The 12,131-nt window shown below is 46.1% G+C and overlaps 1 protein-coding gene across 1 annotated transcript; it reads left to right on the top strand.

Annotated features, from left to right (window-relative positions):
• The first annotated feature begins 953 nt into the window (after positions 1–953).
• Positions 954–11,029, top strand: PRDX3 (peroxiredoxin 3). The gene is made up of 7 exons (XM_007084859.3): positions 954–1,024; positions 2,630–2,765; positions 5,484–5,625; positions 6,682–6,817; positions 7,632–7,735; positions 9,723–9,888; positions 10,225–11,029. Exons 1-7 carry the CDS (start codon positions 989–991, stop codon positions 10,276–10,278), a joined length of 774 nt encoding a protein of 257 aa, XP_007084921.2. The 5' UTR covers positions 954–988; the 3' UTR covers positions 10,279–11,029.
• Positions 11,030–12,131: the final 1,102 nt, after the last annotated feature.

Below are 12,131 nucleotides of genomic sequence, written 5' to 3'. Positions count from 1 at the left end.
TCAAACAAATTCATTTAAGGGGTGGCTGGGTGGCTCAGCTGGTTAAGCGTCTGACTCGGGACCTCAGCTCAGGTCCTGATCACACTGTCAAGCCCCGTGTTGGGCTCTGTGCTGGGCGTGAAGCCTACTTAAAATAATAATAATAATAATAATAATAATAATAATAAATTCACTTAATTTTTTCAAAAGTGAGTCAACTTAAAGAAAATAGTAAACAATATGCAGATGATATGCAGCTTCCAGAAACGAAGTTGATAGTGGAATGACTCCTGTTTGGAAAATACCCACTTAGAGTGTGCATTTATTTACCAGAAGGCCTCCGTGTGATTTTTATCTGCATTTGATGAGCTTACTTCAGAGTACCAGGCTCACCACTGAGCACTTGGCTTTACTAATCGACAGAAGACAAATTTTAAATTTGTTCCAATTCTAATTTGCGGAAGAGAGGCCAAAATGAAGTCCATACGCCATTACAAAGGTCTTCAAATACCAAAAACTTGATGTGTCTGACCAGCTTGGCTTATTAATGGACAAAAATCGCATTGAAATTACTTCATTTCATGCAGAAGTCAGAAGGCTCTACTTGATGCCTAAACAGATATGAGAACCTTCTGCAGAACTGGTAGAAACAGTCATCCACACAGGTTAACAAAAATCCGTAGAAATATGAAACTAAATATCTAGTTCCCCACCTGGATTAGTCCTTTTTGGATTGGGGCGACAATTAGAGACCAAGTGTTGCTTTCCCCAACATTCGGCTACTCAGAAGCCACAACGGGAATCTTCTCATAACTAGGGCTGAGGCGCCCAACACGTAAGTTAACGCGGGGAAGCAGAAGGTAAGTTGAGGCGAGGAATCGAAAGGCCACGAGGACTTCTCTCCGCCCCCGCTCCGGCCCAGGCCCCGCCCCGCCGCCGAGGTCCCGCCCCCACATGCCCCGCCTCCTCCGCTTCCCAGTCGGCTTCGCGAGTCCCGCGCGCACTGGAGATGGCGGCCGCGTTGGGAAGGTTTCTCCGGGCCTCGGTGAGTGGCTGCAGACAGGGGACAGGCGCGGAGACACTGCAGTGGCACCGAGATCGTAGTTCCCAAGCAGGATCCTGCTCTCTGCCGTCTGGGGGCCTTTCGCCCTTCTTGGAGGGCACCAGCGGGTAACGGACCCCAGAGGCCTCTCCTCTAGGGAATGTGCCTGCGCAGAATCATCCTGCCCCCGCCCCCCGCCTCCTCCTAGCTGTCCCCTCTTCTAATCCCTCCTCACCCAGGAGTCGCGGGTCCCCAGGCCTTTTTCCACCTGAGCACCTGGTCCCGGAGGCAGGCGACCTGGGCTCTGTTCCCTGTTCCGTAGCCTACTCTGTGACCTTGGACTGACTTTCCGAACCTCAGTTTGCTACCCTTCCTTACCTTAGGATAGAAAGAGTGATGGCCTACATCAGGGCGTTGCTGTGAGCATCCACTAGATGCTGCATGGAAACCAAAGTGGTAAAGTACCAAGTGCTAAAGTGCAAGGCACTTCCCTTCTCCCACCCCAGGTCTGTCCCCACGCTTCTCAGGCAAAGCCTAATTCCCTCTTGGTACCCACCCTCCCCTTTCTCCTGGCGGGGTTCAACGCAGGCTCCTTCTTCCTGAGTCATGCTAGACACTGTAGTTGAGCACACAATTGCCTTGAGCCCTGTACACACTTTGCCGGAGGCTGAACTTTGCTCTGCTTGTTTGCTTATCTGTGAGGCCTTGTCTTTTCTGGGAAAACCTTGACGTGGTAGAAATTGCTTAGCAGATCATGCTGGTAAAGGGCTTAAATACACAGAGCATGGCCAAGTCCTCTTGGTTTTTGGATCCTCTGTGTTGTTCTTAAGAGCATGGCATCTTTACGGTCTTATAATTCCCCTCTGCCTTGCAAGATTTTAGACAAATTATTTATATACTTTTAAAATAAAAGTTATATCTGTGTAAGATGTACAACGTGATGATCCGATATACATAATGAAATGATTACGACCGTCAAACTAACATATCCCTTCACATAATTCCCTTTTTTGTGTGTGATGAGTGTGCCTGAAATCTATTCTCTTAGCAAATTCCCAGGGTTCAATATAGTATTATTAAGTATAGTCATCATACCCCTCTACATTAGATCTCTAGACTTATTCACTTTGCATAACTGCAACCATGTACCCTTTTACCAACATCTCCCCATTCTCCTCTTGCAGTCTTGAAGGAGAAGGAGGCAGAAGAGAATGTTAGGAACATGAAGATTCAAGGGTGCCTGGGTGGCTCAGTTGGTTAAGTGTCCGACTCTTGGTTTTAGCTCAGGTCGTGATCTCACAGATCGTGAGTTCCAGCCCCACATTGGGCTCTGCCGTGATGGTGTGGAGCCTGCTTGGGATTTTCTCTCTCCCTCTCTCTCTCTCTCTCTCTGCCCCTCCCCTGCTCATTCTCGCTCTCTCTCGAAATTAAAAAAAAAAAAAAAGAACATGGAGAATCAGTCTATGCTCTTAGAGTTTTAGGTTTGATATTTGATTCACAGGATCAAGGATAGCTGAGCCCACCAATGGCCTGATGCCCTTTCAGCAGGGCCAGCCTTCAGCTACCGTTCTGGGGCTACTTCCTAATATAAAGTGTTTCTCTTTCCAGGTTGCCCGACATGTGAGTGCTATTCCTTGGGGTATCTCTGCCTCTGCAGCCCTTCGACCTGCTGCTTCCCGAAGAACATGCTTGACAAACGTATTGTGGTCTGGTTCTGCTCAAGCAAAATTGGCTTTTAGCAGCAGTAAGTGTTAATGCCTTGGGTTGACCCTAGAATGAAAACAGGAATCCTCATCTCAGGACAAGGGTTCTGAACCCTGTCTATGTCTGAACCCTCACTTGGGAAGATTTTGTTTGTTTGTTTATTTATTTTTGAGACAGAGAAAGAGAGCGAACGGGGGAGGGTCAGAGAGAGGGAGACACAGAATCTGAAGCAGGCTCCAGGCTCTGAGCTGTCAGCACAGAGCTCAATGCGGGGCTCGAACTCACGGACTGTGAGATCACGACCTGAGCCGGAGTCAGATGCTTAACTGACTGAGCTACCCAGGCGCCCCGGGAAGATTTTGAAGACATACCACTGCCCCAGTCCCACTACAGACAAATTAAGTCAATCCCTGAGGTGTGAGACTGGGACATCATTTTTTTTTTAATGGAAAAGCAGTTGATATGACAATATTATTAGTTTCAGGTGTACAACGTAGCGATTCAAGATTTATATACATTAGGTGGTGATCACCATGATAAACCTAGCTACGGGCTGTCACCGTACAAAGTTGTTGCGGTATTATTAACTGTCTTCACTGTGCTGTGCATGGCACTCCACCCCTGTCTGTCCATTTGTAACTGGAAGTTCCTACCTTTTAATCCCCTTATCAGTATATTTTAAAAGCTCTCCAGGTAATTGTGGTGTCCAGTCAAAATTGAGAATTGCTGAGGCAGACAGCCCTTGTGTCACATTACCATTTTGGTCATCAGAGGTTTAAATCCTCTGTGTTGAGGAACATGGAGGGAGGGAGGTGGGACTCAGATACCTCTGGGCCTCGCTGTGTATGAGGGGATGTGAGGTAACCGGAAGTGGCCAACAGCCTGTCGGAACCAAGGCTTTTGGACTCAGACCTGTGTGCTAGTCCTAGCTGGCCACATGAGAGCATGGACTCCTCCAGGACCTGAGTAAAACAAGGCTATTTCTTGAGATTTACACTCCCATTTTCTAGAATGTGGGTTTTGCAAAGATGAGCCTCAGATGAGCGGTATTTGAAAATACCTCCTTTAAATTTGTCCCACCTTGTAAAAAGCACGTGCAACATGTAATCGCTTGAGAAATATACTTCAGCAAAGCCTTTGCTAATTTTACTACCCTGGAGCTTTAGAAAAAATTTCTAGTAATTTGACGCCCCACATATAAAACTTTCCTTGTCCCCTGTCCCAGACCCACTCCAGCGGCCCCCACCGTTTCTGAAGCCTGGGTATTTTGACACTTTGTGGCAAGTTGCCAGTGGAAGCAAGTCCTCTCTAGTTCTGACACATCTCTCGTACCCTTTCCTTCCTTCCTGTCCTCTCAGGCACACCCCTCCTGTCCATACCTCTCATTTAGATAACTGCAACGCCCTCCTACCATCAGTCTCCCTTCCTCCTGCTCCCCTTACCCTCTCCCCTGCCAGACTAACCCTCCCAAGAAGAGTTGACTCATCTTCCATCTCCTGCGTCTAAACCTCCTGCGTGAAACCTCCAGTGAGGACTCCTTTTTTTTTTTTTTTTTTTTTTTTTTAAGAACAAACTCTAGCCTGATATTTCAGGGCTGTCACAGCCTGGCTTTCAGTCATTCTTGCTTTGTCTCTCACACTTCCTTCCACACACCTGCTCTCTCTGTTCTTTGTTTGTTTGTTTAATGTTTTTTATTTATTTTTTATTTATTTATTTTTAAATTTTTTTTTTTAACATTTATTTTTGAGACAGAGAGAGACAGAGCATGAATGGGGGAGGGTCAGAGAGAGAGGGAGACACAGAATCCGAAACAGGCTCCAGGCTCTGAGCAGTCAGCACAGAGCCCGACGCGGGGCTCAAACTCACGGACCGTGAGATCACGACCTGAGCTGAAGTCAGACGCTTAACCGACTGAGCCACCCAGGCGCCCCTAATGTTTTTTATTTTTAAGAGAGAGAACGCACACACGAACCGGGGAGGGGCAGAGAGAGGGAGACAGAATGCAAAACAGGCTCCAGGCTCTGAGCTGTCCGCACAGAGCCCGACGCAGGGCTCGAACCCACGAACCACAAGATCATGACCTGAGCTAAAGTCGGACGCTTAACCGACTAAGCCACCCAGGCGTTCCTGCTCCCTCTGTTCTAATCAAACTGTGCCACAGGCTGTTCCCCACACTTGCCCAGTTCCCTTCTCCATGCCGTTTGCCCTGTCCCACGTGGCCTTGACAAAATCTAACCCATATTTAGAATCCACGTCTGGGCTCATGTCTTCCTCGGTTCTGTCTTAATGCCATCCCTACCATCTCTGGCATCATCTTTTTCAGCTTTTTAGTCCCCATAGTACTTTGAATTGAATTTGTATACAGTCTAGACTACAGAAGGTGGGGGGGAAATGACCTAAGATGTACAGTTGAACTGAACCTTTTATTTATTTATTTTTTAATGTTTATTTATTTTTGAGACAGAGAGAGACAGAGCATGAATGGGGGAGGGTCAGAGAGAGGGAGACACAGAATCCGAAACAGGCTCCAGGCTCTGAGCCCTCAGCACAGAGCCCGACGCGGGGCTCGAACTCACAGACCGCGAGCTCGTGACCTGAGCCGAAGTCGGCCGCTTAACCGACTGAGCCACCCAGGCGCCCCTGAACTGAACCTTTTAATTTATACTACTAATTAGTTACTGTGAGAGATTTGAATAAAGTCAAGTAGGCGCGTGAATAAGCAGATGATGAACTGTACGTGCGTGTGGGCTTCCTTCAGGTTCTTCGTACCATGCTCCTGCCGTCACCCAGCACGCACCCTATTTTAAGGGCACTGCCGTTGTCAACGGAGAGTTCAAAGACCTAAGCCTTGATGACTTTAAGGGGAAATATTTGGTGCTTTTCTTCTATCCTTTGGACTTGTAAGTATAATTCCTGTGATGCTTGATGTCATTCTGAGAGCCAGCAAAGGTCTCTGCTTCCCCCTGACATTTCCTATCTCTGGTTGCTCTTCTGGTCAAGGGAAGGGTTCTTTGGGTTGTTTATCGCCAGTGGCCTTGCTGAGTACAGCTTGCAGCTGCAGCTAATCTGATACCTGTAGAGGATGAGGTGGCATTCTTAGTGGGGTTGGGTTTTGATATAGCTGTTTTCTGTACTCCAGAGCAGTGGTGTCTGTAAGCCAGTCTGTCTGCAAGGAAGCTTTCATTGGCCTGGAGGAAAATGAGAAAAGTAAAGATAGTAATAAAATGAGTTTTCTCATAAAGTTATTTATTTTTGGGCACGCCTGGGTGGCTCAGTCGGTTAAGTGTCCAACTCCGGCTCAGGTCATGATCTTGCAGCCCGTGAGTTCGAGCCCCGCGTCAGGCTCTGTGCTGATAGCTCAGAGCCTGGAGCCTGTTTCGGATTCTGTGTCTCCCTCTCTCTGACCCTCCCCCGTTTATGCTCTGTCTCTCTCTGTCTCAAAAATAAATAAAGGTTAAAAAAAAAAAATTAAAAATAAATAAATAAATAAAGTTATTTATTTTTTTCTTTATTCTTAGACTATGCCTCTTTTCCCCTGCCCACCCCCATTTTTTGATATGATTTTTTTTTTTTATGTTTGAGAGAGAGAGAGAGAGAGAGAGAGAGAGAGAGAGAGGGTGAGCGCGTGCTTGCAAGCAGGTAAGGGGCAGGCAGAGAGGGCAACAGAGGATCCGAAGCAGGCTCTGTGCTGACAGCAGAGAGCCTGATGTGGGCTCGAACTCACGAACCATGACATCATAACCTGAACCAAAGTCAGCTCCTTGACTGACTGAGCCACCCAGGCATCCCTTGTGATATGATTCTTCAATAGAAAGGGAAGTCCGTTGAGGGTGGTTAACCATTTTTGCTTTTTTCACCTATAAGCAAGTGGAACTAGTCTTCAGACTACGTATCGTTTAAATTCTAAATCCTTGTTTTTAAATTCTCTGATGGGAATTGCTTCCCTTTTTTTCTAGCACCTTTGTGTGTCCTACCGAAATTGTTGCTTTTAGCGACAAAGCCAATGAGTTTCACGATGTGAACTGTGAAGTTGTTGCAGTTTCGGTGGATTCCCACTTCACCCATCTTGCCTGGATAAACACACCACGGAAGGTACAGACCTCAGTTACCCTACCTTTGCAGTTAGCTTCCTAAAGACTGGAAAGATCCCATGAAAGACTAGCCTAGAAGTTGTTAGAGCATGATTAGTCTGAAATAGGCGTTCGTAGGTCCTAAACTCCCGGCAAATTCTGTTAAACTCTCGCCATATCTCCCTCCACATTGCCTGGATTTACTGCCCACCACTCGTGTGTTTTCCAGGGTACAAACAGTAACAGAGACCAGTCTCAGCAGAGCGGGGCAGACCCAGCTGGGCATGGCTGCCTCCTCTCTGACCTGTACCTTATACATCCCACATACCCGGCCTGGCTTGTGGGACGGTGGTTAATAATTTCACTCTTTTGCATGATCATTGTTCCTGCCTGAAAAGTTGCTTGGGAGAATCAAAATTTCTAGCTGTGTTCCCAGCCTGTCAATACCAAACTATTCAAAGTCTTTATTACTCTTCCATTTTTATGCTATAGAAGTTAATCTTCAAGTAAGAGAATACTTCAAGAATTAGGAAAAGAAAGTTTTACAGTATGAGCTGGGTTTAAATCCTGCCTCTGTCCCTTTCTAGCTGTGACCTGGAACAAGTTACCTAACCTTTGTGTGCCTCCAGTTTCCTCACCTGTAAAAAGGTGATTGTCATGGTATCTGCTCCAGGATGGTTGGGAGGAGGAAGTGAGTTAACAGAAAGAGCTTAGAGCAGCACTCGGCCTGCTGTCGGTGCTCAGTCCCGCTGCCTGCTGCCATTCTTGTTGGCCTCAGACATCATGTTACCTGGCTGAGACAGTGTAACAGCCCGTCGCGTTTGCATTTTTATTAGAATGGCGGTTTGGGCCACATGAACATCGCACTCTTGTCAGATTTGACTAAACAGATGTCCCGAGACTACGGCGTGCTGTTAGAAGGCCCTGGTATTGCTCTAAGGTAAGATCCTGTTCCTTATGAACTTAAACTTTGTTTTTCGTGTTTAGCATCATCTCACTTCTTCGGGGATTTGTAGAGACCTCGGTAAAGCGCTTTGAAGCCCAGAAAGCCTTCATTCACCTTAGCTTTAGTAGCGCCAGTGAGTGCCTGCTGCGAGGGTTGGCAGAGGCTTTCAGAATGGCTGTGACAGACCCGCCCCCTGCAGCACCCTGAGTGTTGATGGTCACACTGCTGCACTTGCCCTAACCACCTGGGAGCCGCTTTCATGGCGGGGGGTAGGGGGGCACTCCTGGCGTGTTTGGGGAGGGGGAGACCAGCAGCCCGTAGGAGTCAGGAAGCTGGCGTGGGTGAGATCTTATTCAAGCCCGAGTCAGACCAGAGTTTGAATTTTGTTTTTTAACCCAGCTATTTGTTTAACAGCTGTAGGACTTTGGGAAAGTTAATGTAACCTCTCTGAGTCCCACTTTTCCTGTCACTGAACTGAAAATGTACCTCCCAGGTTGGTTGGGAGGGCTAAATAAGGGGAGGCAGCCAAAGTTTACAGCACAGGTTCTGGTAGCTGTGAAGACCTTTGTCCCAGAATGTCATTTCTGTCCTCGTGCTTTCAGTAGTTAGAGCTTCATTCCTTTGAGTGTTGAAGCTTTCCTTCTCTAACAGTCCTATATGCAGGAATGCAGGCTTCCTGCAGGGGGGGGGGGGGGGGGGCAGAGAATAAGAACTTAGGCCTTAGAATGGCATCTTGATGACCACTGAGTGAAGGAGGGTTGGGCAGAACTTCACCTCCGGGAAGCCGATGAGGACCTCACTGGGATGCACCTAGCAGTTTTGCTGGGGCTGGTTGGAACCTACTCACCTGCTCTGTCTTGGTACCTCACTCTTCTCTGGCCCACTTTCCTTTTGGGTTATCCCTGGGATTTTAGTTCTCCACCTTGGAGTTTGGGCCTTTTCTACTCCAGGCAGAGTCTCTCTTTCTTTGATAAACTAAAGCCTGGCTTTGGCAGAGTTGGCTAGGGAAGGAGAAAAGGAGTGCTGGCTTTTTCCGCCCAGGCTCCCCTTCCGTGTCGGGTCTTGCTGGTGTTGCCGTTACTTCCCTGCTAGTTTCACCATTAGGATTGACAAGGGAGGGTAACCGAGTCTGGTTTGTAAGATGAGGCTTTCGTTCTGGAGTCTGTGGGCTCCGTCCTCGCTCTGCATCTGCACCATGGACTCCAGCCTGGCTCCTCTCTCTTGAGCATGCGCCAGGACCGCTGAAAGCCTCAAAGCCCAGACCCCCAAGAGCCGGGCCCAGGGAGGAAGAAGCACCATTTTACCTTGCTGTTTTCTCTTACTTGCTTCTTCCCTGAACAGTGAACACTTGGAATGCCACACCCTTTTAAGATGGGCTGTTAAAACCTGTGGTTTAAACATATCTGCATATGTCATAGTAACACCAACACTTGTACAGAAGATGAACACAGACTTTGGTTTTTCCTTTAGATTTCTGCCCTGAGGCCTTATTTAAGGCCATTAAATTCTTTCTGCAAAGATTTCCCCTGGGATTTTCCACCATTTCCCCAAGAATTCACTCATTTCATAAGTATTTACTGAATATAGATAAAATACATCTCTGTCTTTTCCTTTTGCCTATGGTTTCTTGCCAAGGTTTGATACGGCAGCTCAAAGAACACCTGCTAAATATCACTAATAAGTGAAAGAAGTCTTTGCTCTCCATGACTTTTAGACTGTGTGACAGTCCAGTCACATTTGCAAAGGTGACTGCCTGCTTTCCATGTTGTCCTGGTCCAGTCACACCTTTGTTAAGGCATCTCATCAATAGGAGATGATCAGCTTTTTATATAACAATGAAAACACCATGTTTAAGCATATGATTGAATTTAAGAAATGCTTTATTGATGAGAATTAAAGACAAAAGTGGGTAGAAGTTAGACTTTCTAGTTCTCTCTAGAACATTCTGCCGAAGTACTAATGAGCGCAAATTCTCATGCAGAGGTCTCTTCATAATTGACCCCAATGGAGTCATCAAGCATTTGAGTGTCAATGATCTCCCTGTGGGCCGAAGTGTGGAAGAGACCCTCCGTTTGGTGAAGGCATTCCAGTTTGTGGAAACCCATGGAGAAGTCTGCCCAGCAAACTGGACCCCGGATTCTCCTACAGTAGGTTTCTTTTCCAAAAGCAATGAGGTCCCAGCATAAGGATCCCAGGTCCTCATTGCCTCAAGAGATGCTGGCCTGGAGCACCCACAAAAGAACCCACCCTTGGTGCCAGGGTGCAGATAGTGTGCAAATGGGTGAGGCTGCTGAGGGGTGGGGGTTGGGGTGGGATCAGGGATCAGGCAGGCTGTTAAAACAATGTCCATCCACGCATTTTAAAGGAAACAGACCACACTTTAAAAAGTAAAAGAACTTTGGGTTAAAAACTGAGCTTTCAACTCACTTTTGAGACTGTTATCTTAAAGGCAGTTACCTGATTAAATGTTTTCGTACTTTCAGATCAAGCCACATCCAGCTGCTTCCAAAGAGTACTTTGAGAAGGTAAATCAGTAGGTCATCCATCCCCTGCTACCTGCAGCTTCTCCCATCAGAAAGAACCACATTTGGACTCACCTATTAGCATTTCAAAGATGATGATTTCTAGAAGACGAAAAACCAATTATGTTTGCATTCATAAATAATACTCTGAATGTTTTCTTTTTGTGACATTGGCTAAGGCTTTTTTAAATGTACTCACACATACAAAGCGTCCTTTATTGGTAACCTCTTGGTGGCTAGTTTGTAGAATTTGCTAGTTCACCTATTCCTTCAATTGTGTCTTCAATGGGAAAAGCAAACACTCTTCTTTCTCAGCCTTACTCGAACTTTTCTGTGCAGCAGAGAAGTCAAACGAGCCCCCAAAGCTTCTGATCAAGGGTCCTGAAATTTTCTTCTTGGATTTGTTTGTACTAAACTGAATTTTCTTTTCAGGTAACAAAGATCATAGTTTGAAGGTGTTAATGTCAGTAGTCTGCTTTAACTCTTGCAGTGGATGTATAGGTACTTGAAACAAATGTGAATCATGTTTTTAAAAAAACAGTGACAAATGACTTAAGCGATCATGCGTGTTTCTCTTCCCTGAGATTAAAATAGTTATTTTACTTATTTGCTAGCTGACATAGTGTCCACAAATATTGTAGATATTGATTGGGCGTAATTATAAAGCATATTTATTGAATCCAGTAATTGCATTTTGAAATCATTATAATTATTTTCTTTTCTGAAGTGCTCAATGTAAAGTACATAATAAACATTTTAAAATATTTGCATGCTCAACACCATTAATTGTTGGTTCGGCTTATGTTGTGAGGCTCTAGGTCTCCTTCTGATTAGATCAGCAAACATTTATGGAGCATTTAGCTCAGGGCCCCCAAATATGAGTAAGATGCTGGCTCTGTACCCAAGGAACTCAAGTTAGGGCAAGAGAGATATGGAAGCATCTATTCATTATATCAGTAAATCCTGGGTGCGGTTTTGGAAGCATAAGGGTGAACAAAAAGAGACAACCCCCTTCCTTCATGCAGTTACATTCCAGAGAGGGAAACCCAATAAATATAATAAAAATACATAGAATGTTTGAAAGGGAAATAAAGTAGAGTAGGGGGCTAGAGCAGAGAATTGAGATGTTCTAGATGGGGTCGTCAGGAAGGCCTTAAAGTCAATGTCCAGGTCCGTTTTCTCATCTGTAAAATGAGGGCAATAATTGTCATACCTCAGGGTTTTGATGAGGATCAAGTGAGATAAAACATGTAGAAAATGAGGGTGCTAGGCAAAGGGTTTGGCAAGTGCAAAGGGCCTGAGGCAAGAGTAGGTGTAGAGTGGATGAAGAATTGAAGGGGCTGTGAGACTGCAGTGGTGAAGGAGGAGAATGGTCAAGGGGAGCCCAGAGTGCCTAATGGATAAACTGGGGACTTTGGATTCTCTTCTAAGAATTCAGAAGGTTTAGAATTTAGAAGGTCTCTTCGAACGTTTTGACTGACAAGAGTCGCCTCAAGCGCTTTTCTAGGAGGATCACTCTGGCTCCTTTGTTAAGACTAGACTATAAGGGTCCAGAGAAGAGAAGCTGAGCTGGATTTGACATACTTGAGGGTAGAGCCAACAGAAAATACTACAGGTGTGCTAAATACTATGGCACAATACGCAGTAGATGCATTCCTGGGGTGTGAGGGGAGCACTGGGGAGGGGGGAGCTTACCCAGCCACTGGCATGGGGGTGAACTTCCTGGAAAAGGAGATGAACTCTTGAGGTTATTGAAAAGTGAGCCAGGTGAGCTGAGCAAAAAGGGGCACAAATTCATATCAGCCTGCATAAAACCTTAAGCTTTCATGTCCCTGGAGGGAAAGGCAAGACAAGGCAAGGGACAGAAC

This window comes from Panthera tigris, chromosome D2, assembly GCF_018350195.1.
Source record: "Panthera tigris isolate Pti1 chromosome D2, P.tigris_Pti1_mat1.1, whole genome shotgun sequence".
NCBI classification, from domain to species: Eukaryota; Metazoa; Chordata; class Mammalia; order Carnivora; family Felidae; genus Panthera; species Panthera tigris.
This window is presented reverse-complemented; position numbering and strand designations above follow the sequence as displayed.